The 27,201-nt window shown below is 42.9% G+C and overlaps 1 protein-coding gene across 1 annotated transcript in view; it reads right to left on the bottom strand.

Moving 5' to 3' along the window:
• The window catches only part of ADAM19 (ADAM metallopeptidase domain 19), an 86,541-nt gene that overhangs the window by 53,915 nt on the left and 5,425 nt on the right, over window positions 1-27,201 (bottom strand). Inside the window, exons 3-4 of the mRNA XM_063086356.1 lie at window positions 24,127-24,197; window positions 1,118-1,196 (exon numbers count right to left, since the gene is read on the bottom strand). Coding sequence (XP_062942426.1) covers window positions 1,118-1,196; window positions 24,127-24,197 — 150 coding nt within the window. The remainder of the gene's footprint in view (window positions 1-1,117; window positions 1,197-24,126; window positions 24,198-27,201) is intronic.

Consider the following 27,201-nt stretch of genomic DNA (forward strand, 5'->3'; position numbering starts at 1 on the left):
TCTGCTGTCTTCTCACCACACCTCCCAGATCTGTATGCCTCAGAAGTCCATTATGTCCTGCCCCAAAGGCAAAAGACCACTGCCGCCCCTGCCAGGGTCCTCCTTCCCTTCTCCTTCACCCATCTCATCAGACTCTGAGAAGAGTCACTCTAATCCAGGGTTTCTCAACTTGGGCTCTACTGACATTTAGAGGCAGATAATTCTCTGTTGTGGAGGGTCTGTCCTGTGCATTGTACTATGTTAAGCAGTATCCCTGGCTCCTACCCTCTAGATACCAGTAGCTTCCCCCCACCAGTCATGACAATCAAAACTGTCTCCAAACATTGCCAAATGTCCCCAGTGGGTGGGGGGGTTGAGAACCACTCCTGATTGAGAACCACTGCTCTGAGCCTACAAATTCTAACAGGCATCCTATAGGAAGAGCTAGCAAACCATTAAATGGGTATAATCCACTACCTTAAATGTCCACCAATGGGGTGTGGTGAAGCATAGATGTATCCATCGGAAAGACCATTTGAAAGACAAATGGTCATTTGACAAAGACAAATTTGTCATTTTCTGAATGACAAATTTTTGACTTTGTGCAAACATCCCTACACAAAAACAACTCTGAGGGGGAAAATGTCCAATATGAAGATAGCCGCAAAATTAAAAAAAAAAAAACCCTTCATAACTTAAAATCACATTAAAAAGGTAGATTACAAAATTCGTATGCACAGTGATTACAACTCTGTAAACCTTATACATCCATTAAAAAAAGGATTGATGTTAGGTGTTTATCTAACTGGGTGAGACAACAGGATTATGGCTAAATCATTTCTTTTACTTAAAGTTTTGTTAATATGTGGGTAATTAACATAAAGCAGAGAAAATACATGCATCATGATGATTTCTAACAGTTTCAATCAGATGCAATTACTCTAAAATATTCTATTTGTTTATTTGACTATTTTAACAAGCAAAGGAGAGGGAGAACTTCTGTTTACTCCCCTAGTCTTCAGTCTGGAGAAACAATCCCTGCAGAGAAGGGGCCACCCCTTCATGCATCTCCTCAGTTCCCAGGAGTGGTACTGGGGTAGGGCACCTGCTGGGTAGACATTGGTTGACCTGAGCTTACCTCAGAGTTCAGCGTGGAGGTTTGAGGGTTGCCACTTGGAGTATAGTGGGTTTCTGTGTAGGTTGGAGCAAAAAGATGCCTGCAAAAAATAAAAACAGACATATACGTCTTTGGTTGATGAATGCCATTCTCCTGGTAACAACAGCCAGTGATTTTAATTCAACCAGGCAGGACCACCCCAAGCAACTTTATGCAGAAGAAACTGGACAGCCATAAGGAAGAAGTTAGTTATTAATTTTATGTTCATTGGGATAGTCACTCCAGCCAGATGGAGTTGACAGAATGAAAGCAATGAACTTAACTTTTCTTCTGGGTCCTGGGAAAATACACATACAAACACATACACAAAATTTCCCAGGGTCTATGGACACTGTTATAGACTTTAATTGTTTGTGCAAGCATTGCATCCACCAATTTTTAAAATCAGCACAGAACTTTTTCTTTAAGAAAATAACCTCTTCCCTGTTCATGTTATGATGAGATTGTCAATGAAGGTGTCCTACCTGGCCTTGGCCAAGAGGTTGCCCATGTTTCAAGCTAAGCCAATGGAGAGATGTTGCAAGGTCTGTATAGATGGAAGTAATATATCTGCTCCTGCTACATGGGTTCCCAGGGCTGCCTTTGCCTGTCCTTTCTGAAACCTAGTGGTTCACATTTCCTGAGACCTGGTAGTTCTTTATGTTACCATTCCAAAAATTTTCTTTTTTTCTTTTCTAAACTTGGACATTGGCTTCTCTCCTGCCTCAGAGCCCTTGAAGCTGAGGTTAAGAATCTCTCACCAAAGGACAGATGACACCAAATAAGGTTCCTAGAATTTCTCTAAAAGTTAAAAGAAAAATGAAAAAGCCTAATGGATGTTTCGACTAATTCAGCCACATTAAAAGCAGAATGCATCCATAGAAAGTCAAAGTCAGGGGGCAAAAAGGTTTCTAATGGAAGGCACCATTAGAAATTGGAGTCTGATCAAAAAAAAGAATGATGTGGATTTATACAAGGGTACTTCAAAAAGTTTGTGGAAAAATAGAAGAGAATATGAATCTTTCCATGAATTTTTAAGACCCCTTGTATGTACCAATATGGGAAAATAGCTAAAATGGAGTTAGATAGAAGCAGTAAATTTCAAAAAAGTATGTATTTTAAAAGTCCATTCTAGTGAAAAACTAATAATTGTACACACAAGTGCATGTATTGAAAACAACTGGAGAAGCAAATGTCCATTCTTATCTCAGTGGATTGCAAAAGATGTTCACAATGTAAGTTACATATTTCTGAAACTGGTTGATTTTTTAAATAATTACCAGTTATTTATTTTAAAAACTGAAAACCTAAATTAAAACTGCTTTTAAAAAGAAGAAAATGAAGGCTGGGGCTAGCACAGAAAGCCAAAGGAATCTGCAGAAACAACCCGGGTTTTGGAAGAGGTGATATTTCCCAGCAAGAGAAGGTCATTATAGACGGTCTCTAGGGTCACTCTAGAGTCACTCACAGCTCTAAGTTCTGGGACTCCTGACTCTCAGAGTTCTCTGCACTCCCAGCATGCAGTCAGAAGGCAAATGCAAGAGAATGATCTCTTGTACTGTCAAGCTCTTCAACACGCAGCCAAGGACAAGAAGAAAAGAAGCCCACGGGGGAATGTGAAAATAAAGCAAAGCCAAAACCCAGCTTGGGTAGAGAAACGCTCACTCACGTGGAAACTTTGGGTCAGTAGTTAACCTGCTAGCATCTGTCTCCCACCCTTTCTCTTTCTGCTTAGCATCTAACCAGCCCAAGATCCAAGGGAGGAGTCACCCATTTGTTTGAGGGTGATAAACTGTAAGCTCCATGAGGGCAGAGGCCAAACAGTTTTGCTAACTGGTATATGTCAGGGCTTAACATTTGTTGAATGAAAGAACTACTTAACATATTACTGAATGAATGAATGAGTGAATGGTTTAGCAAACTAGGAGCTTAAAGCATGGTCAGGAGTCTGGAAGAGGTTTTGATTCCAGCTCTGACATGGTCTCTAAAGGCCATGAGCAAGTTACTTTATCTCTCCTAACCTTTGTTTCCTCTTCCACAAAAATGAGGATAATAAAACCACTCGATAGGGCTGTCGTGAGAGTCAAATGACATAATAATGAATATAACTGGCACAGGCACAAAGTGGAAATCAGTAAAATTTGACAAGTATCATTATTGCTTTCAACAGGGATTATGACGGAAGAACCCTGGAAAACGACAGGATTTACCTGTTTCTCTCCCTCTAATTCTCCCCAATCACTAAGAGAGGTGATAAGAAGCAGTTAGCTCATTCCTGCAGCCCATTTCCTGGGCCCGCTTTCACAGACTGCATAGTGAACAGCTGGACAGGGGTTCAGTTTAATGGTCCATCCCAGGTGCCCGTGTGGAGATGCAAATTTTCCCACAGGAATGCACTTCTGGTAAACATATTCTTAGCCTCTTCTCAGTCTCGGGGAAGCAGGGTGGTAATCATTCATCCAGTGACATTAAGATGGTCCAAAGAGAACAATCCAAATAGAGCATCAGAGGTGTCCACATTCCTGTTGGTCCTCAGAAGATAAGAATCTTTCTGCAGCTTTTTATTTTGAGGATCTATCCACCTCCATCCTCATAAAACCCTCAGAGCCTCAGCATTGAAAGAAACCAGAGAAATCAAACAGTCAAACTCACTAGACTGTGGGCTCCCTAAGGGCAGAAACTAGGGTTGCCTTTCAATGCTTCCCCCCAGCTTCCTCACCTAAACATGTATTATTCTGTGAAGAAGTGGATGAATAAATAAATGAAGGACTGAATGAGCTAACCTTGTACCTAGTGTAAGAATCTGCCAAGATGGCCATTCAGTATTGGATGCCTCCAGGGACAGGGACCTCTTGAGAATAGCCACTACATTTCTGACCACTTACAGATGTTAAAGTTCTTACATTGAATTAAAAACTACCTCTCTGTAACTGGCACCTTTATTCTGTCTCCTGAATCTACAGAGAACAATCTGCTGTCTCTTCCACCTACTGCCCTTTCTGAACCAGCAGCATTGGTATCACCTACAAACTAGTTAAAAATGCAAATTGTCAGGTCCTACCACAGACCAACTGAATCAGATAGAAACCCTGGGGTTGGGGCCCAACCATCTCTTTTAACAACCTTCTGGGTGCTTCTGATGCAGGCTAAAGTTTAGAACCACCGCCTTAAACCACAAGTTCTCAGACAAACTTCAGAGATGTCTGGAAGTGTCTCACTATCCAAGCCTCGCTCCCCTTTCTGCCTCCACCACATCCTGGATCATTCTGAGCTTGGTGAACCCAGAAAGATTATGATCATAATAGTTCACATGTACTTAAGTGTTAAATCCTTGAGTTATTTCATGTAACCTTCACAAGACACCTATGAGGTAGGTACCAATACCTTCCCCATTTTGTAGTTAAGGATACCAAGGCTTTGAGTTCACACAGCAGTGTCGAAGCCAGATTTCAAACTCATGTCTATTGAACTTGGCCATACTTTTTCAGCAGTTTGCTGCTCTTTCTGAGAAGGTGGAAGCATAAAACTAAAGCATTACCAGGAACCAGTAGACCAAACTGCAATTTGATGGTGATAAATAGTGGCCCTGAGGTCATATACAATTACGTCACAAAAAAGGAGACCATTAGCTCTTAGATGTGAATGTCTGCAGAGAAGAGCAACAGGAGTAAAAAAGCACAGGGCAGGAAAAGGAGGGTGGGCAAGTTATTTTGAAACAACAGCCCCTCCCCTAAACTGGGCAGCAATGTTGACCAGGAAGGTTCTTCCCTCTATTAGCAAATGGAAGGGTCAAGTTTCATCATTGCTATCTGTACAATTTTACCAATAGGGGACAAAACACAACTTTCAAATGCTCCCCACTGTTCCACGCTAGGTCCCTCTGTGTCCCCGTGCCCAGGCAGTACCTCAGCATTGTCCGCAGGATGAAAGACGCTGCTGTCCCCTCAGAGAGGAGGCCACATGGCCACTGTGCAGCCTGGCCCAGCCCGGCCCAGCTGCCCCTTCTCCAACCACATCTTGTTTTCATCTCCTCCCTGACAAGGGGCTGGCTCAGCAGATCGGCAGGAAGCCATCTCTCACCACTGGCTTGCATTAGGATTTTCAGGAAAGAGTTGTGAGTGATATGCATCCAGGAAGAGAGAAGGACTGTCCATGATTTCCCACCCTGCCCCCTCCTTTTTCTGCCTTACCCTGCTGCACTCCGTTAGTGCCTCCCACCCCATCCGCTCCACGCTCAGGAGCCCATGGCAGGCAGATGAGCGTCCTACATTTGTGGGATCTGTCTGCCAATATCACGGCATCCTTATAATAGCAGCCAGCTCTGGGGTACAGACTTTGGGCAAAACACTGGGCACTCAGACCCCAAAGTCCTTGAGCAAAACCTGCATCTTCTGAGTCCCACCTAGGAAAATAAGCTGCCCCCCAAATACCATTCATTAAAAATAGGGTCACTCCTCAGGGAAAAGCAGAACTGCCCATGGCAGGCTGGAACTTTTATGTACAAGCAGCCAGCTCTGACCCATCTTTCCTAAGGCTCAGAGTCTTCAAACCCAGGACACTCCCTTAAGTACTATTTATCGTCAGAAAAATTTCACTGCCTCTCTAAGCTGGAACTCCCTCTCAAGAGAAAGGAGCAGTGAGACTAAAATAAATTTGCAAAACATCTCCTCAGACCTCAACTCTCCTTCCTCCTGCCTCAGATAAGCAAGCTGATGAAGACCAAGTGATAACAATTTCCACACTACCTTGAAAAGCAGCCTGTACAGACATGCAAACATCACTCTCCTCATCTCAGTGGCTATTTTTACTGACACCTCCTTCCCCCAGGTCTTGCTCCATCCAGTCCTTTCAAGAGTATCCAGGCATTTATATTCTGGTGCTACCCAGGGAGGTATGGACTTGCTGCTCCCTCTTATTTTACCTGAAGGGTCTTCGCTCTGCCTGTGTTTGTGATAACGTACGTCCCTTTCATTTCTTGCTCATACTCATAATGTCATTGTCATAGGACTTAGCCCCATAACTATACAACTCCTGAAATGGCTGTGAAAAAATATAAAATCCCAGGCCCCCATCCCAGCCATACTGAGAATTAAATTCTCTGGCGAAGGACTAAGAAATCTGTATTTTTAATAGTTTTTCCAGGTCATACTTTTTCAGGCTCTGGGAATTATTCTACTTCATTTGCTCAATTTTAACATTTTAAATTCTTTATCCCATTTCCAGCCTCCTAATGACCTCTGAAAATCTAAAGATGACAGCAGCACAGCACACAGGGAGAGTCCAGGGCTCAGAGTGCTTTGGTTTGAGTACCAGTTGCACTGGCTGACTGTCCTTCCAAACCCTGGAAATAAGGCAGAAGGTGACTATGGTTCCTTTCAGTGTCACACAAAAGCACAGTGAAGTCTTACACCCTGAGAGTTCTGTCTAAGGTTCTTTGGACTCCTTGTGGGGAATGTAGATTTGAAAGACTTACTATTTACAATTAATTAGGGCAGCTCTTGTACGACCTTGTCAAATCAGATGTTAACTTGTGAAAAAACTAAGAGGATATGACAGAGATACAAATATTTCCCATTCAGTAGAAAAGGTAACTCCAAAGGTTATGGTTTTATTGCCCTAAGGATATTAACGACTTTTATATCTAATTTAGCAATCTTATCTCAGCATTCCTTTTTTCACTATTGAAAATGTGTGTGCACGCGCGCACACACACACACACACACACACACACTTCCTGGTTTCCCTTATCCAATTTTAAGCCCGTTTTGTCATCTTGCTGGTTTTCCATTAATTAAATAATAAAACTTCGATAATGGCTCACTATGTATTTTCCTTGAGCTGCCTAAACCCCCTCTATTCCCTAGACTGCAAAAAAAACCAGACCAATAATTACTATCTCACAGTGCTGCTGACAGAATCAAATGAGAAAATACATTCAAATCCTAGTTCTGACACTTGTAAGTTGTGTGACCTCAGACAAGTCGGTAACCTCTCTGAACCTCCGTTTTCTCACCTATAAAGTAGGGAAAATGACAAAATCTACTTCAGAGGGTTGCTGTAAAATGTTAGAACAGTGCCTGGCACACAGTAACACTATATGATTATTTGTTAAATAAAATGAACAAATGTGAAAGAATTCTTTGTAAAGTATAAAGTATTTGTTTCTACAAATATCATTGTTACCATGTTCTTCAGGACTAGCTATGTGGCAAAATCTTGATAATTGTTAAATACAGATAATGGGCATCTGAGGGTTCATAATTCTAGTTTCTCTCCTTTTGGGTATGTTTGTAAATTTTGGCATTCCTATTTTTTTAAACCAGCTAGGTGATATGGTCCAAGTCCCAAGCTACTCAGCCTTAGTTTCCCTTTCTATCAAATGGAAATGGTGATGCCCAGGACAGGCAAGCAATGGGAAGTTTTTAAAAAGCAAAGAGTGCTATTCTAATGTAATGGCCTATGCTAGCCCATATGCACATATGCAGGACACAGACACAGCATGTATTACTGTCTTTTGTTTTCAAAGACGGTTAAAGAAAAGGGGAGAAGAGACAGCTAGAGATGCTTTAGAACCAAGATTTCCAAATCAGTACTCATTCCACCTCTGACTCCAAAGGAATGGAAACAATCCGATGTGCCAAAGGCATGGCCCTAAAGCCATATAAGGGATTGAGAAATCCAGGGGCCCATGAGCAGAGGCATTCCTTTTTGAGGGAACAGAAAGGCCAAGAAAGGGGGAACTTGAAAGGTTGTCCCTATAGTAAGGGACTGAACCTCCTCTTATCCCAAGGACTCACTTGAACGAGCGCCATCATTGCCAGAGGACCAACTTCAGAAGCAACACTTTGAAGGCAAGATGGTACGACCCACATGCCTGGCAAGAAGCCAAAGCTACTCAGTATGTTTTCTTTAACCTCCTATTAAGGAAGTTTCCAAACAACACGTTAAATCAACACTCCTTTTCACCAAATGCTTCCCATTACATCTTCTCCCTATCCCTACAAGACCTGGCACCCTTCCAACCAGCTCCTAATCCTGTGTTTGGCTTTTATGTTCTATACCAAAGGATGTTTGGATGAGCACAGTTTACTCCTTTGGCCAGCAGGGTCTTTATTTAATCCTCTTTGTGCCTCCCTCTGGCCTGCCTCTAGGAAGATGAGTAAACTCTCTGAGTAAATAGGGCCGACTTCTTGGGATCAGGCGGCTTAACTGGCAGGGACCTGAGGGCCTCAAAGTGGCCCACCCAAGAAGAGTTCACAGATTTGTTTTGTGGTGTCCTGAACTGCCCATTATGGGCACAGTATTTATTGGAATTGGAAAGGAACAGTTAGGAGAAATGGGGTACTATCTTTAGTATTTCTGAGAAAAATTTAAGAGCAAAAACATTGCTTGACATCATCCTCCTTAGCAACCAGTTTTTGGTAAATAACCACCGTTTATCAGATTAGCTGATACCGCACATAACCTGAGGGTATGCAAGGGGTATGAAAACACAGCCACACTGTGAGGGTGAATTCTGTGGAGAAGACACAGAGGAAGTGAAGAAAAGGACCCTCTGAGACCATGGGACCTGTGAGAACAAGAACATGCTTAGAAAGAGGGGCATAGGCGGACCATCTTCCCCCAAAAGCAAACAAACAAATGTAGAACAGGTGGGTGAAAACCACAAACCAACCTGCCCTAAATGGAGGTGTTCAGTCCCTTTTAGCCTCTGACTAAATATCCCAGTAACTTTTATAAACTTGCCCAATGTTTTGTAACAGCCTAAAGCACAAATCACAGCCAAAGCATAAGTCAAGAATGTCAGACCTTGGAAAGCCCTCATGGAGGGTAGTGGACACCCCTTGTCCCAGGCTGCCCAGCCCACCCAGCCCAGGTGCCTCCTTCTTCGGAAAACAGTGGCCCAATTTGCATTTAGTGAAATATTCCCGTCTCACTGCATTGCTGGCTGGGGCACTAGGAGTTGGTCAAGGTCCCTGCCCTTGCCTGGTCAAATGACTGGTACATGACGAGCCTAGACAGTCAGATCTCATCTCTCTGAATTTCAAGATGAGTGTCACCTGCGTGGAAATGGCTGGCACTGACTCACACCAGTGGTGGCACCTGTCCTTTCCAAACCCTAGTTCTTCAGCTTTTCCCTCATTCTATGGGTTTTCCCATAACCTTTCTAAAGTGTTTTTGGGGAAAGGGACTTTGCCCAAAACTTACTTAGTGTGTAAGTTGCAGAGTCTACTGCAACAAAGCGATGTTATATACTACCCTCTGCTCAACATCCCCCACTTTGAAAAACAGAAAGCAACTTACCAACATCGCACCATTATATTTTGTTTCTAAACCCATCAGTCTTAATAGAGTAAGCTAAATGTCAGTGGAAGATAATCTAAGAGTTAGGCCATGCAGACACCCCCAGAAGGCAGAGAGGAAGGATGTTCATGAAATCTCATCAATAATTGCTTATTAAGCAGCGTAATATGGTACAAACTATGGGGCACATGGCATCAGGAAGCCCGAGTTCCTCATGGCTTGATGTCATCACACATTTGCTGTGGGTCCTTGGCAAAGCTGCAGTACCTCTTCTGAGCCTCGGGCTCTGCATCTGCAAGCCCACTCACTCATTCCACAACATTTATTGAGGCCAGTCATGCACCAGCACTGTGCTAGGGGATGAGGATATGGCAGCCAAGGAGGCAGGCAAGGCTTTCCTGCCCTCCACCTGGCATCAGCCTCTTCCACCATGAAGAGCAGGTCATCTGTGAGAGCACATGGCAGACACAGACAGGCCACACAGAGGGGAGGTGCTACTGTCTGATCCCCAGAAGGCAAGTGACTGTTTCACAGCTCAGCTTTCTTCCTTCCTTCCCAGAACAGCTGCAAACCATTGTGGTAACCAATTTCCAGTTTCTCCTAACAAGCTGCCTACACAGCTATGGAGGAGGAGTGTGTGTGTACATGCATGTGTGTGTGTACATGTGAATGTGTGTGCGTGCACACGTGTGTGTTGAAGACACAGAGCAAGACTGGCCTAGGGATCAGAAACCAAGGACACCGACTCAACATTGCTGACTTCCTTTTCCACAGCCATACTTCCATCACCACATACCTGAGAGGCCAGTTTGACTTTCGTATTCTTACCCAAGCCCCAAATCTAGTGTCAGTTAAGTATGGAGATAAAGAGCTGCTAGAATACAAGGAGCCCAATATCCCTCCCAACTCTTAGATCACCCCTTTCCCGAGCACTCTAGTCTGCCTCCAAAGGAATCCCTTCTCATTACTTCCCTTCCCCAGAAGCGGGGGCTTGGAAAAAGAAGCCATGCTTGATATAATGCAGCCATTATAGCCCCTTGGCCCATCTGGACCTCTCTCCAGGGAGACTGATATAAGAGGAGAAAATGTGGAGGCTGCCAGTTTTCTGCAAACCCGCAACCTCAGGGGAAAAAGGAAGAGGAAAGGGGGGCAATAGGGGCACATGGGAGCTATGGAAGAGACTGGAAAAGAGCCATAAGCACAGAAATCATAAAGACCACATTTCTCCTTCAACTGGCTGAGGAAAGCCTGGCCCAGCTCCACCCACTCAATGATATCATTGTTTTCAACAAAAGCCAGTTTGAGAATCTCCAGAGAGGCCCCCAGTGAAGCCCCAGCTGCTGGAATGGGCAGAGGTCTCACCAGTTCCTGGGAATCAGTGCTTAGAATTTTAGATAAGGAGGGAAGACAGAGATACCAAGGGAAAGGACAGATTTTGCTTCTACTAGGCCTTTTAGGGTTATGGAAAGAGTAAAGGACATGACTTTTCATGCAGATTTTTTCAATGGATTTCCACCATGATCCTGCAAAGTTGGTGACTAGAGATTATTACCTTCATCTAACAAGAAAACTAAGATCTGAGAAAAGAAGTGGCTTGTCCAAGGCCCCACCACAAACTAAGGACAAACCTAGGGACTGGCACCACCATTCTGCTCCTATTCAAGCTAGGAACCTTAGACTGGCCCTTGAATCCATCCTCAGCCAATATTCAATCCATTTCCCAGTCTCCATGATTTCACCTCCATAAATATCTCTGGAATCCACCCTCTTCTCTTTGTGTCAGCTATCTCTTCCCTAAATTAGTCCTCCTGAAATGCATTTTGGATGCTGTCACTATCTGGATTCTAAAATATTCTTCATCCGCCCCCTCAAGATAAAAGCCCAAACTCTAAGAAGCCTTCAAGGACTCAAGCCTGCCCACCCCGCCAACCTCTTTGCTCATCACTTCCTTCCTCCTGCTCTCTATTCTAACCACAGAGAACTTCTTTTCATTTTCAACGTTACTCTGGCCTTCAGGCCTCTGTTCCTGCTACTCATGCTGCTTGGCACACACTCTGCACTGCATGAGCCAGCTCTTCCGCACCCTCCACCACCAAACTCCTTCCTCTCTTCACTTCCTCCAAGAAGCCTTCCTGGACCCCCAACCCAGGAGAAGTTCTCCTTCTGAGTACCTCTACTTCCTCCATCTCAGCACACCCACATTGTTCTGTAATTGCTTAATTACCTGCCTCCACCACTAAGCTCCAAGGCCCATGATAGCAGAGACTGTGTTTTCCTGGCCATTGCATCTCCCCAGAACACCCAGCACCTATCCCACTGCCTGACACATAGCTGGCACTCACAATATCTGTTGAATGCAGGAAGAGAAGGAAGAAAAGACAGAAGTTGAGAATTCTCAATGAATAGTCCAGAGCTCAAGCCCAGTACACTGGGGCCTCTACTCAGAAAAAGCCAGGGATTTTCTGACCCAATACCCGCCCTTCGGCTGAGTTTGAGCAAGACCTGCAACTTGCTCCTGGGGTGCCCAGAAGCCTATTCATTTAGCATTCAAGGGGTCAGCCAAAGGTCTGTGTATGTCACTGAGTTCTAAATAGAGAAAGAGTAAAGCTTACTTTCTTAAAATCAAAATATCTCCTGGGTGAAATGTAAACGCGGTTTCATTTTCAGGCCAGAATCAGTCCAGAGGCCCCATGTTGGCCGCCTCCTCTCATAGGTATTTCCCCACAATAGTCATGTTCCATTTCCCAAGTGCAAAGTTAAGAGAGTAGAAAACATTCTTTAATTTCCAAGGAGCCTAGATGAAGAGCTTAGTTACGTTCTAGAAGCTGGGAGAAAAGAAAGGGCTGGAAGGAGGAACTTCTAGTACATCCCCCAAACCCAAATATATATCCACACATCCCACCCACATGCCCTGCTTCTCAGAGGACTCCCCCACCTACCCACGTTGTGATGAAGCCATCGTGCCTTGTACTCAGGCCCCTGCAATCCATCCACCATGCAGCAGGTACACCTCCATCCACTCAGGTCATCCCAAATTTCTCTTCAGTGGGGCGGGGGCTGCTTATCATCCAAGGTATAGAAAATACAGCCTAGCTTTAAAGTAGCTTCTTTCCTAGAAGTAGCCCCCCTAGTTCCCTGACCACATGGTTTTACGTGATATAAGAGAGAACCCAACTCAAAGTCAAAAACGGGAGAATAAAAAATTGAACTCTGGACCACTCAAGTCCTCTGGTAGCCCAGCTATGGAAGGAAAAGCAACCCCTTCCCCAACCTTAACACATCACTCTTCTGAATTCAAATGATTTTGCTAGTTAGGAATACTGAATTCCTAAGAGATGACCAGCACTACAGCTTTGGGTTCCCTTGGTGCAGACCAAATACTTATACATCATTTTCTCAGTCTGAATTCCTTTCTCATTCTCCCCCCCTCTCCTTTCTCCCTCCCTCATCTTGAAAGACAGAGCTACAGTAGCCCTCTTCAGAGAAGCCTCCTCCACCCACCAGTCATAAATTCTCTCTTTCCTTGCCTTCTCAGCACTTTACTTCCAACTCCATTTTGTAAATTTGTAATCTGCCTTGGATTATGCTGTCTGTCTGTCATTTTCTCTCCCACACAGTATAAAACTGCCAGAGGGCAAAGATATCTGTGTTTTCATCCCTCCTCCCTATAAGCATCTAGCATAAGAGGTGCTCAATCAATACCCCCTGAAATCAAACTTGTAGAATGAAGAAAAGTTAGGTTGGGCTTAAAAGGTAAGAAATCTATCAACTGATAAATGAAATAACAAAATGTGGTATATTCATATAATGAAATACTATATAGCAATAAAAAGAAATGCTGATACAAGCTACAACATGAATAGATCTCAAAAACATTACCCTAAGTGAAAGAAGCCAGTCACAAAAGATCACATATTGTATAATCCCATTTATATAAAATATCCGGAATAGGCAAATCTAGAGACGGCAGATTAGTGGCTGCCTAGGGCTGACGGAGGTTGGGAGAGAATGGGGAATGGCTGAGTGCCAGGGCTGCCTTAACGAAGTACCACAAACTAAGTGGCTTAAAAAACAAGTTTAATGTCTTGCAGCTTTGCAGGCAAAAAGTCCAAGATCAAGGTGTCGGCAAGACCATGCTCCCTCTGAAGGTGCGAGAGATCTATTCCAGGCCTCTCTCCTAGCTCCTTGGCTTGTGACAGGATAACTCTAATCATCACATGGCATTCTCCCTGTGCCTGTGTGTTTGTGTCCAGATTTCCCCTTTCTATAAGGACAACAGTCCTACTGGATCAGGGGCCCACTACACTCACTGCAGTATGACTTCATCTTAACTAATCATATCCTCAATGACTCAATTTCCACATAAGATCACTCTGATGTAGTGAGTTAGGATTTCAACATATGAAATTTGGAGAACACAATTTAAACTACTATAATACTACTAATTGTTTCTTTTTGAAATGATGGAAATGTTCTAAAATCAGATTATAGTGATGATTGCACAACTCTGTAAATATACTAAAAAACATTAAATTGTATACTTGAAACAGATAAAGTATAAAACATATAAACTGTATCTCAATAAAGCTGTTTTTAAAAAAATAAGGCAGGAGGGCTTGGGTTTAAAGAGTCTGCCCAAGCTCAACAATCAACCCATTGGCCAGAGTTTGTGAAATAGGATCTCTCAACAAGGATGGAGAAATATAAACTTGTAAAGAAGCCAGAAGCAGTTTGCCTTTATATATACACATGTTACATGTAAATTCCCTTTCACCCAGTGATTTATATCAAGAAGATGACCCTCTAGAAGTACCTTCCAAAGAATACAAGTGTGTTCAGTCCAGCGCTTTGTAAAAATGAAAAAAAGTAGATATGGAAATAACCTGAATATCCAGCAATATGAGGTGATTAAATTAATCACGCCATCTTGATAACTGTTAAATCTGGATGATGAGTAGATAAGGATTCATTATATTATTCTCTCTATTCTATGTGTTTCATAATTTTTCATTATAAGAAATTTTAAGAGTTAATCATGGCATAAACATACAATGTAATATCATATAGCCATTAAAAAGGATATGATAAACGTATATGGAAATGTATCCGTAATAACTCTCATACTCATCCATGTAAATGTAAAATGGTACAGTCTTTGAGAAGTATGTATCGAGTGAGAGGTGCAATTTAAAATTTAAAAACATTTTAAATGTATATGCCATATGACCTTGCAACTCTACTTCTAGGTATCAGTCCTACAGATATATTTGCAAATGTGCTTAAAAATTATGTACAAGCCTATAACTGAGCGTTGATTGTAATAACAAGAAATCAGAAAACTAACTGTCCATTAATAGGGAAATTAATACATTTTGGCCCGTCCATTCAATGGAATCCTATGTCACTATTAAAAAGAATAAAGAAGGTCTATAAATGGCTAATGTGAAAGATATAGAAGAAAAATAATAAAAAAGCAAATTATACAGCAGTATATCTTATTTAAAAACTCAATAACTTCTGTCATTTTTTTCTAGTGTTTTCTTATGAAAAATGTCAAACTTTCCAAAAAGTTCTTGTGTAAATGTTTTAATTGTCTTGATGCCCATGCTATATTTCCATATGAAAAAAAATAGGTTATAAAACTGATACGGTATGACCCCATGTAGTAAACACACATAGGGTTAAAAAAATCTATGTAAAACATTAAGCTCATGTTAAATGCTCACTCACTGGATGTCTAGCTATTGTTATTATCTTAAGGTACAGAGCCTGATGATAAAGGGATCCTCAAACTTAAGAACATAAGAGCATGCTCTGACTTACTCCAAGTCCACAGCTTCCCTTAACTCTGACAGGTCCCTCTAAGGCCAGCAGGGCAGTGGACACTTCCTCCCATTCAGTTAACCCCAGGCTGCTGCTGAAGGGCAGCCGGAAGAAATAAGCTTGAGACAAAAGAATGCCATGGACATCCTTCCTGGCTGCACAAGCAGCCCTGGCTGCAGGTCCCTGGAAGGAGATAGAGCCGGAACCAGTGAACAAATCCCAACCTCCTCATCGGACAGTTCAAGCCTTGCCAAGGGAGCGGCTGGGTACTGAGTCTGCAGGCACAGAAAAGAGGTACAGTTCGGCCGACTGGTGAACACTGCAAAGCTGTGTTCTTGAAATACAGTTAGGTCAAACTGGGCATCACCGGAGAGCAGAAGTGAATTTCCTCCCAGGGGCAATGGGTTTTAAGGCCAACTCTTCCTAATTACATTTGGAAACCAACTCAGGGGAATTCCCTCTTACTTCACTCTTAAATGTTTTTCCGACCCTGCATAACACAAATAACAGTGGCTATTTATTGCGCTTTCACAGCACACCAGGCACTGGGTAAGCCCTTTAAGAGCATTACGTTATTGAATTCACACACATCCTATGAAGTCCTATGAAGTGACTACTGTTATTATCCCCATCATGTGGATGAGGAAACAGACTCCCAAAGGTTAAGCAACTTTGCCAAAGCTTACACCTCCAGAGAGTGCAAGCAGACGGGCACTGGAACATACCTCCCTGGATCACACCACTGCATCAAATTGGCATTTAAATTCTAACTAGGGCCTAAGGTAGGAGGAAAGGGAAGAGGGAGGGTAGGATAATGGAGAAGAAATGCCGACGCTAACCAAAAAAGAGCTCAAAGCATGCTGAGCCAGGACAGAGCATCTGAGAGCTTAGACGTAGGAGTCAAACAGACCTAGCCTCGCATCCTGGCTCTGCCCTTCCCACCCAGGTGAACTTGAGTAAGTCACACAGCGCCACAACTCAGAGACCCCATCTGCCAAGTAGGATTTATACAGCTACCTACACTTTATAGGGTAGTTATGACAATTAAGTTAGACGAACCATGTAAAGACCACAGTACAGTGCCTGTTATCTGTAATAGGCACCTCCTACATGTTAGTTATTACCATTATGGTTGTCATCATTATCAACACCTGACCATCCTTCCTAGTTATCCTCAGCTACGAGTTCTAAGGGCAGTCCAAGCATCAAAGAATATAACCTGGAACTTAGGAAATGTTGAGAAGCAATAACCACACATTATTTCTCAATATGTTTTTTTCTTGTCATTTTCACGCTTGAAGAAAGCTGCAGGCACCACATGTGACGCCTTGCATCACCAAGACACTTTAGAAAACATTTGTTCTTGACTTTGCATTAACACAAGCTAGCATGTATTAAAAACCTGGCTGCTATGTGCCAGGCATTGTACTAAACATAGTATAATATATTATCTCTAAATCTCACAAACCCTGCATATTCATTTTCTGGGGCTGTGTGTAATAAATGACCACAAACTTGGTGTCTTGAAACAACAGACAGTTGTTTTCTCACAGCTCTGGAAGCCAGAAGAATAAAATCAATATTACTGGGCCAAAATCAAGGTGTCAGCAGGGTTGTGCTCCCTCTGGAAAAATCTGTTTCTTGCCTCTTCCAACTTCTGGTAGATGCCAGCATTCCTTGACTTGTGGCTGCATCACTCCAATCCCTTCCTTCAGGATCACATCACTTTCTTCTCTTCTGTCTGTGGTCAAGTCTCCCTCTGCATCTCTCTTACAAATACACTTGTTATTGCAGTCAGAGCCCACCTGGATATTCAGGATAACCTCCCCATTGCAAGATCTTTAACTTAATCACATCTGCAAAGACCCTTTTTTTTACCCACCATATAAGGCACCATAGTCAAATGCTCCAGGGATTAGACTGTGAATATCTTCTGGTGGAGGAGGTAAATTTTTCAGCCTACGACACTCTGCAATGAAGAAATTAACATCTCTACTTCCCATGAAAGAGGCATAATGGAGTCAGAGGCAGGCAGACCTGAGTTTGACACCTGGCTCTGCCTGAAACTGGGTAAACTACTTAAACTCCTCACACTTGAGTTTCCTCATTTATAAAATGTGGACAATAATAATATCTCTTTCAAAGGGCTGCCATGACGATTAAATAAGACATTGTGTGAAGTACCTTTGCACAGGGACCAGCTCCCAGTAAATGCTCACAAAGCAGTGAGTCGTATTATGAATACAAATGAAAAAGAAAACTCAAAAGACAAGCTACTTACCAAAGACCACCTAACCAGGGAGTGTCAGTGCCTGGAATCAAATCTGGGTCTCTGACACCAAAGTCCGAGCCTGTTCTACTCTATGGATTAGGGTGTTTGGGGTATGTGTGCTCACAGCCTTCAGAATCAGCATATCTAGGCTATTTCTACTTCAGATGCTCCCTGATACTTCAGGCAACTGTATAGCTGCATCCGTTCAGATTGTCACTCCTAATTACTGACACTGAGCTTAAGCAATGGGCCCGCAGAAAGTGATATCATATTTCCAATGATTTAGAAATAATGGTTCCTTAATCCATGCAGGCTGCTATAACAAAATACCATAAACTGGATAGCTTACAAAATGATAGAAATTTATTTCTCACAGTTCTGGAGGCTGGGAAGCCCAAGATCAAATCATTAGCAGATTTGGTGTCTCATGAGAGCCCACTTTCTGGTTCATAAACGGCACCTTCTAGCTGTGTCTTCATGTGGTGGAAGGGGTGAGCTAGCTCTCTGAGTTCTCTTTTATGAGGGCTCTGCCCTCATGACCTAATCATATCCCAAAGGCCGCACCTCCTTATACCATCATCTTGGAGCATTAGGATTTCAACATATGAATTTGGGGAAGACATAAATATTCAGTCCATTGCAAATGGAGACCCTTGCAGGGGCAGGGTTGAGAGGATTATACAAAGATCACATCACATTGGCTGGCAGTCCATTTATTCGGCAACATGGGAATTAAAAATAAAATCAACCTTAGTCTACAAAGCTATAATAGAAACCACATCTCAAACAGAACCACCAGGTATCTCTGGGGCCAGGTGTCTCATGTAGCACTTAAAATTTAAATTCGCTCATGCATTCACTGCCTTCAGAGTCAACGCAGCAGGTGATTCCATTCCTGATGCTTCCAAAGAACATTTGAAGAAAATTCCAGACACCCACAGGAAGCTCTCATCAAATTCTGGTGTCCCCACCCATCCATCCATCCAGCTGTTTCCTTGGCCCCCGTCTCCCTGGATTATACAATCTCAGCTGTGGGGAACAGGGAGCCCAGCTGCACGCAGAGTTTGGAAAAACATTTTGAATACTTTTAGAACTGCCAAATACTTGGTTTAAAAATGATATCCTTTAATTTCTTAAGCCATGTGTATTTTAAGTGAAATGTAATCCATATGTTTGTGACTCATTTAAATGCAATGCAGTAAAGCATGGGATACCCTCTAAGCTTCTCTTTGATCCAAGAAACTGAGTTTTGCCAACAACAAATGAAGCTCCTGACAAAAGAGAGTCAAAGAGAGCTGTCCTTTATTCTAAGTAAGATATTAAAAGTCTACCCCCAACCAAAGATGAAGCTGGGAGGGTGGGGCAGGGAGAGAGTTCCATGGCTTGAGTCGTATTCAGAGTTTTGCTCTGGATCAGCTACATATTTCTCCCAGGCCTCCTCAGAAGAGAAATGCATGAACAAGAGGTGGCAAAACTAACCCATCCTGTCTATTGCTCAAAAACTCCTTTTCTACCTGCTAATTCTCCCCTTCTTGGTTCCTCCAGCGTTATACAATCCAAATAGGATTGAGGAGAAAGAGAGAAAATTAAGGAGCTAGATCGCTCCATTAGCAGTGAATGACTGTTCATTTTCCAGGTTGTTGCTTGATTTCCAGGACAACAAAAGCAGTCTCCAAGTTAGAGATAAGAAGATAGAGTAATCAGAAATAATGATGGGTATTAAAATGAGTAAATGTCTAAATGCCCAAATTCTGCCTTGACAATTACTGTTCTCCAGGAAGTACAGAAAACAATATCCATTCAGATTAGCTAGACTTATGCAAACAAGATCTCTCTGTAGCTAACTGGGCTGGAGCACAATAAATGGAGTGAGAACAAAGGACACCTCTCCCTTTCCCCAGCCCAAACCTAAACCTTATCATCATTTGGACTTAAGGAAGGGCAGTATACTGAAGAAATGAGAGTCCCAGAATGTGCTTAAGAGACAGGCGGAGAGAAATATGTGGCCAAATATCCACTGGGCAAAGTGCCCACTAGTTGAGCTGCTCATTTGCTTTTGAAGGTGACCTTGTAACGTAATGATCCTGCCCACTAGGAATGTAGCCCAGTGAGCATCCTGGAAGCTGGCGGGCAGTTCAGCATGCCATCCTCTTGGAAAAAGTGAAGAAAGGAAAAGGGAGAGAGACAGGGCCCACAAATTCCTGGATGCCTACAGCTAGGAAAATTCCATTTGATTTCAGCAAACAACTTTTTGTCAAATATGGTTCCTGGGTTGCTGGGGCAGTCCATGGAACATGGGGAAACTATAAGGAGAAAAGATATTACAAACTTATGCCTCAAGATTACGGGCTTTGAAAATAACAGCCTTTAATTTCTACCCTGTAATTTCCCTTCTTGTGTTCTCTGTTGCCTGGACCAGTGGGTCCTGAGCTAGCAGTTCATCCCCACCTTCAAGGTCCCACAGTTTGGGACACCATTTCCCTTTTCCCCCCTGCCCATCATTTCCAAGGCTGTCTACACAACTGGAGCAAACCCTCTGAGGCAGGGATTTCTTTTCCGTTTTTCCATTTAACACAGTATCCTTCAAATAGCTAGTGAAGGAAGAGCTCTTAGAGCCCAAATTGAACAAAATCCTCATTTTACAGATGAGAATGCTGAGGCTCAGAAGGGCTGAGTGGCTTGTTGACCAGTTCCACATTGTCTGTCTCTGAGCTCAGTGCTAAATCCACTGTACCACACTGCCTCAATGACAAGTAAGTTTCTCCTAAAAACAGCTATGCACCAACATTTGCAATGAAGATGTGTGTGTGTAAATGTAAAACAATGTAACAAACTATAATATATTCTTTATTAGAGCAGAGTACTATCTTCAGGACATCCAACTGAGTTGAGGAACAATATGTCTGATATAATCTCATTTGTGCATCTGTGTGTGTGCTTCTGTGTGATTGTGTCTAGTGTGATTGTGCTTATGAGTACTCACAGACACGTTCTTGCACGCAGAGAAAAGGTCCAGGGTATACCCACCAACAGTTAACAGCAGATTCTCCTTGTGGGTAAGAATTTTCATTCTTCTATGTATTTGGCATTGCTACACGGTTTACAATGAGCGTGCATTGCTTTTGCAATTTGAAAACAATGAGTTGAGCTGCCATTTACTGAGCCTGGAATACAAGCAAGGCACTACGCAAGCCCCTTAACATACACCATCTCATCTCATCCTCCCTGTGGCTCCATCACGGGGAACTAAGATCATACCCCAGGTGAGGAAACTGAGGCTTAAAGAGGACACACAGCTAGTAAGTGGCAGAGCCAGGATTAAAATGCAGGACTGTCTGATATGAAAGCCACGTTCAGGTCATTCTTTTTCGTTTTTGAAAGAGATCACTCTTTTTCACCTGTATACAATAGAGAAAAGGAGTGTGTTTCTCATGACGATGTCATCTGTTTGTCCTGAGTTGTTTCAAAGCATAGAAAAGGCTGCCAGCTGCTGTGCTACGGAACTAAGACACCTCGGTGTGCCTGCTGCCTGAGCTGCAGCTCTGCCACATCCCCCTCCCCGGCCCATCCCCCGCGCTCCTTGTCCTCACCATTCTTGGCCATCTCTCCATGTGTGAATTCCATTAAGGGCTCGCTCACTGCTATTTTGGGCCATGCCTTAGCACGTGGGCCTTGATTTGATGGGAGAAGGCCAGACACCTCAGGATGATGAAAAAGAAATTTCAAATGTCCTCTCCCTTCCCCAGAGTCCCAGAAACACTTGCCCACCACTCATGGGAGGCCTGAGAATCCAATGTATGGGGAAATGCATGGGGAGTAGGGGGTGAAACAAAGGTGGAGTGGAAATCTTCATACTCTTTTAGGGCCTTTGAACTTGGCTGCTCCCTCTCCTTGGAACTGTCGTCTCCCGGCTGTCAGCTGTCACCATGGCTCACTCCCTCACCTCATTCAGATCTTGACTCAAATATCAATTCACTGGCAAGGTCTCCCCAGAAAGAACATAAACAGCAGCTCCCTCTACGCCCCCTGCTTCCTTGGAGCCCTTATGTCCCTTTGTTCCCAGCATTGCATTTGTCGTCTGACACATTACACATCCACTCATTTGCTTCCTGCTTCCCCCAACTAGAACATAAGCACCATAAAGTTAAAAATGTTTTATTCACAGCTTTATCCCAGTTATCTCCACCAGAGCCTAGAATGTTACAGATGCATAGCAGATGAAAAGAATGAATGAATCAATTGAGGAGGTTAAGTACCAGAGTCTGAGAAATCATTTAGCACAGGGCCCAGTCTCCCCCCAAATATCATGGGTTTATAGAAACCTTCACACAGCAATCAGAAAAGCTTCTTCCCCGCTTCCACGCTGTTTTGAATCTGGACTTGCATGCACCATGAATGAGAAGGCTTTGGGAAATAAACGCACTAGGAAGTCGTGTGCAGTTGGAGTTCCGCTCCCTAACACATGTTCAAAACAAAAAGCCCAATTTGGATGAAAATAGCAGGAAGCCATTACCCCAGGGACACCTGGTGAGGTCATATTGCTTGGCTCTGCTGCTTCCATTTTTGTCAAGTCTCCTGCCTTCTGCCAACTCAAGGAGGCCAGGAACCACACACATCCAGCCCCATGCTGCTCACTGTAAAACAAGAGAGCTGCAGACAATACAACCACGTCTGCCAGCTCGCTTCTGGAACTTCAGTGTGGGACGATAAAAATCACAACAATAGTGACCACACACGATGTGCTCTATAAGCCCTTTGTGCACATCACCTCATTCAGTCCATAACCATCCTGTGAGGTTGGCATCACTATCCTCATTTTGTAGATGAGGACACTAAGGTTCTAAAAGATTCAGCAATTTGCCCTGGGTCACATTCTGTGACCTTAGAACCAAGCCAAGAATACAAATGATCCGAGTCTCACCTCTCTCATTTACTTGCTGTGCGACGTTAGACAAGTGCCTATCCCTTTCTAAGTCAAAGTTTCTGCATCGGCACATAAGACCGTTGCATTCTAAGGTGTTTTCTAAGGTGTCTTCCCGCCCTAGTTTCTTATGATCTCTTGCAAAGGTTCTAAAACAGGAGAGAAGGACCAGGACTCGAGTCCTGAGATCCCTGTTGGCCAGTGCAACTCCTAAGGATTTGTCCATGACACCAACACCGTCACTTGGGATGATCAGAGGAAGCTTAAAGGTCATATGCTCAACTCAGGGCAGAACGGGAGAGATTAGACTCAGGTGACAACAGGAAACACTTAAACTAGAACTAAAGGGCTGGGGCCATGAGAAACTAAAGCAGGTGCCTGAGAGAGACTGTCAACAACAGATCCTTTAAGGGTCTGTTCTTGTAGGACCAAAGGAAGACAACCCAAAGAGAAGTCCTGGGCAAGCAGAGCCTGCACCCTCTGGGGATGCAGCCAGCCAGGCCTGTTCCAGGGAAATAGGAGAAAAGGAACATTTTACTCTCAAGAGGAGAGCAGCAAAAATGACAGCAATGCCCATCTTCCTGGCTCCCCGAAAGCCACTGTATACTGGCGGCAGTGGAACAATATGGATGAAGCCCCATTACCACACAAGCTGCTTGAGTTGTACTTTAACAACACTTGGGTGATCCTCATTTGCAAGTGGCCAAAAAGCCCAAATTTGGAATAGATCATATTCTTCTTTTCCACCAAGCCTAGCAGTCATTCCCATCCTTCTGGAAAAGGGAAGATCCTTCTCTGTCTCTTTCTTGGCAGTGATGCATTTGATTACTCATTGGCTTCCAGAGGGTTCTGGCAACTCTCCAAGCCAACCAGCCTTATCTGTGATGTCTGGGTGGCAGAACGCAAGTGGGACTGTTGGTGGGGAAATACCGAAGGCCTTCAGAGTCCCTTGGCCAAGTAAGGAGGGCTCTTCAGTGGCCAAGCAGATTGGAAATGGCCAAAGAACAGGCAGTAGATGTAGCCACGCGTTACGTCTACTCACCCCCTTGATAACATGAATCAAGATACAACCGCGCCTGACGGCAAATCAATATTGAAATATTTCTGAGCCAGGCCACCACCCAAGATGAATGAGGTTAGGAAGTTGGAGCAGCTGAGCCCGATGGAGCCAGGAGACTGCTGACGGTGCCATTATCAGTAACATCTCAGATTTAGCTGACCCAGAACAGACAGAACAATCAGGGTCTCAGGCTCCAAATCCCAGCACACTCCGCCTTGCCTCTCTCCTCTCTGCTGTTTTCCTTTAATCTCCTTCACTTCCTGCCATGTGCTAGGCTGGAGCTAGCAAGGCAGCTGCCCAGGACCTCCAGTCCTTCCCCTCCCTTAATCTCATACATACACACACCCCTGTGCGCCTGCAGTGAACTCTAAGAGGCCCCGGAAATTCAGCCTAAGAAAATTCAAGCAAGACGTTAAGCATTCCAGTAATTTCACAGCAAGTCAAGAGACTGTGGAAAAGCTCTGTCTTTGTAAGATGCTTCCCCAAGGAACCAAGGATTCAGAGTTTGGGGTCACTCCACTAACTGCTTCCTTCCAAAACAGCGAGGCCTGCATCTGGCATTGACATAGACTTTAATTGTTTGACTTTAGACAAAGGAGGAGTCCACTTACTCATTCTTCTCCAGGTCCAGGATCAGTTCTTGCCCCTCAGCCATTACCCTGAGCTCAGCTTTGAGTGGATGCTAAAAGCAACAACAAAAGAATGTCAGTTCCTACAAGTGGGGACCAAGGTTCCCAGGAATGGGCACAGGGTCTAGCACTGTGCTTGAACATTGATCCATGGGAGACAAATGAGAAAAGGTCAATTGCATGTCCAGCCCAAAATTGAAATGTCCTCAATCCCAGAATGACCCCAATCCTTCTCCTGTCTGCTTTCTCCTGAAAGGCAAAGGAAAGAAACTCCAAGCTGAAATGTGGTGTAAGTGTATGCATGGGGTCTGGTAAAGGAAAAAGCTGGAAAACACGATCTTCAGTAGAAAATTATGTGAGGAGTCAGATCTGGATTAAGTGCTGGCTCTGACACCTGCAGCTGTGTGAACCTGGCCACGTTACTGAGCCTCCCAACATCTCAGTTTCCTCATTTGAAATACAGAGATAGTAATAGTCAACTTTATGGGGATTTTATAAGGATTAAGTGAGATAATGAATGTAAATAATTTATCACAGTGCCTGGCACGCAGGAAGCCCTCAATATATGTTGGCTGTTATCTTATAAAATACCAGGGGATCGTCTTCATAGTGGGTCCTTATTTTATTTTATTTTGGCCCTCAGTTTGGAAACCCCCAATCATCTCAAAGGAAACAACTAAAAGCACTTCAAATTAAGGTTTCATAGTTACAAAAGTAGATATATTTTACACATAAGTAGTCTGCTAATGGCCAAAGGTGTTACACACCCAGAATAGATCACTTAGATCTACAAATGGCCAATTAGCACAAAATATATGCTCAACATCACTGGTAAACCAGCCCCCCACCAAAACACACATTTAAAAAAAAAGTACCTTTAAAAAATCAAAGTGTCAAAGATTTTTTAAAACTGTAAATCACAGTGTAGTAGATCATACCATTGAGAATTTAAATTGATACCAACTCTCTGGAAAATAATTTGACAGTATGGACCAAGAGTTTAAAAATGCTTAGACCTTTTGACCCAATAATATAAAACTATCTGAAGGGAACAAACAGAAGTACTGGCAAAGGTTTATATTCAAGGACATTTATTACTTATAATGATGAATAATGAAATATAACCTAAATGTCCAAAAATAAGAGAATGGTTAAATAAATGATGATTTATTCTGATGGCAGAACACTAGACAGTCATTAAAAACAGTGACTTTAAACAATCTTTAAATTATTGAGAAAGTTTATATAGTGAACATTAGGCACAAATCCTCAAAATATAACACTGTATGTATTATTTAAATATACTTTTGTGTAGTTTTGTATTTTTTTGTAGAGTGAAAAAAAGTAGAGAGAAAGAAACCTAAAGGTTACCATAGTTACTCTAGGCAGTGGGATCACGTGTTAATTTTATTTCGTGCATCATTCTATGTTTTTATAATTGCTTTTATAATTTAAGAAAAGAACTTTTAATCTCTTTTTGCCTTATTATTGTGGGAAATTTCAAAGAAATTTTAAAAACCAAGTTGTAAAAAATCTTCATGCTTTAAAAATTCAACCTAAGGCTGTTGAACTTTTTTCCAAGGAGTAAACTATTTATTTAAAACAGAATATTTACATATTTAAAACAGATAGATTCTTTGTGTTTTTGTTTCTATAATGCTAAAAATAAGAGTAAAGATTGAACCCAACAATGTAGGGTTCATTGTTGACAATTAAGTGATGGTAATGTAAGCCTCTGGGGTGTTTTAAATATGAGCTCTCTAACTTGGGACCAAGAAACTGATAAATTCTTAAGTCCCTTTTAAGTGACAAAAGTCCTCGCTAGAGTAGAGCTTCTACCCCTTTCAAGGTTGACATCAAAGCTTGGTTCTGGCACATCTGAAAAATGGGTCACCTGCTTTGCCACCTCTGGTTGGGGGCCTACCTCTTCTAAGCATATTCCCCTTCTTACTTCCTGCAAATCCCACTCCCCAGTAGGGTCTGGGCATCCCTGAGACTTTTGGGTCACCAAGGGCTCTGATCAGATCTGAATGTTCTGACCAAGGACTCTTGGGCAACTCTGTCCCTTGCATAATTTATCCTATTACCCCATCCCAAGAAGGGACTTTTCAAATCCACGAGAGTAGGAAGCTGTGGGAGATGTTTGCCCACTAACTTTCACTAAGAGATTCACTTCTGTTTCTGGTGCCCTGAGTCGGCTCTGCCAATACCTATTCCGGTTGCTGGTCTTTTGCCACTTTATTCTGGGGAGTTCTGGAGTAAGTGCCCTGCCCGATCACATTCTGCATCAGGGACACCCCCAAAGGGCATTTGAGAAAGAGCTCACAGCAACAGAGGTGTAGCAAATCCCTTATTCAAAAGGTAGGTGATCCCATACCAAACAGCCTCCCCCTCCAAAAAAAGAGGTAGGTGACCATGTGACAACCCACACAAAAAAAGAATATTGACACAAATCAAAGCACTATCACCTGTCCCCCAAAGAAACACAAGCTGCAACATGAGTACTAATATTTATTATTAAGTGGGTAATCCAAAAATAATTCTTTATTCTGGAAGGTACTCAGACACTGATATCTAAAATATGATGTTCCTTGTTTCCATGGGACATTTCAAGCAAAACAATGAAACTGCATTTTAAGGATCTTTGAAACTTCCCTGTCTAGTTCTACTCACCAGCTTTTCTTGTGTAACTCCACTTGTTATTAGGAAGGGGCACTATCACCTCTCCTGGGGAAGGGTTAAAAGTCCTTTCTCTTTAGGATTAGGTTAAATAGATCTTCAGCTCCATAGGGTATTGGAAACCTGTCCTATATATTTTTATCCCCCTTAAGATTTAGTATAATACTTAGCACCCAGTAAGTGTTCAATTAAAGTTTAATGAATGAATGAATAACATTAATGAGAATAAGAGGCCTGAGTGAAATGCAACACATAGCCTCTCTGACATTCATTCATTCAGCAAATATTTATGGTACCAGGCTCTGTGCTGACTATTTCTACAGAATACAGTGACCCATATTCTGGGCAGACAATGGCTGGGAACAAAGATAGGATCTG

Source organism: Cynocephalus volans, chromosome 2 (assembly GCF_027409185.1).
Source record: "Cynocephalus volans isolate mCynVol1 chromosome 2, mCynVol1.pri, whole genome shotgun sequence".
In the NCBI taxonomy this organism is placed as follows: domain Eukaryota; kingdom Metazoa; phylum Chordata; class Mammalia; order Dermoptera; family Cynocephalidae; genus Cynocephalus; species Cynocephalus volans.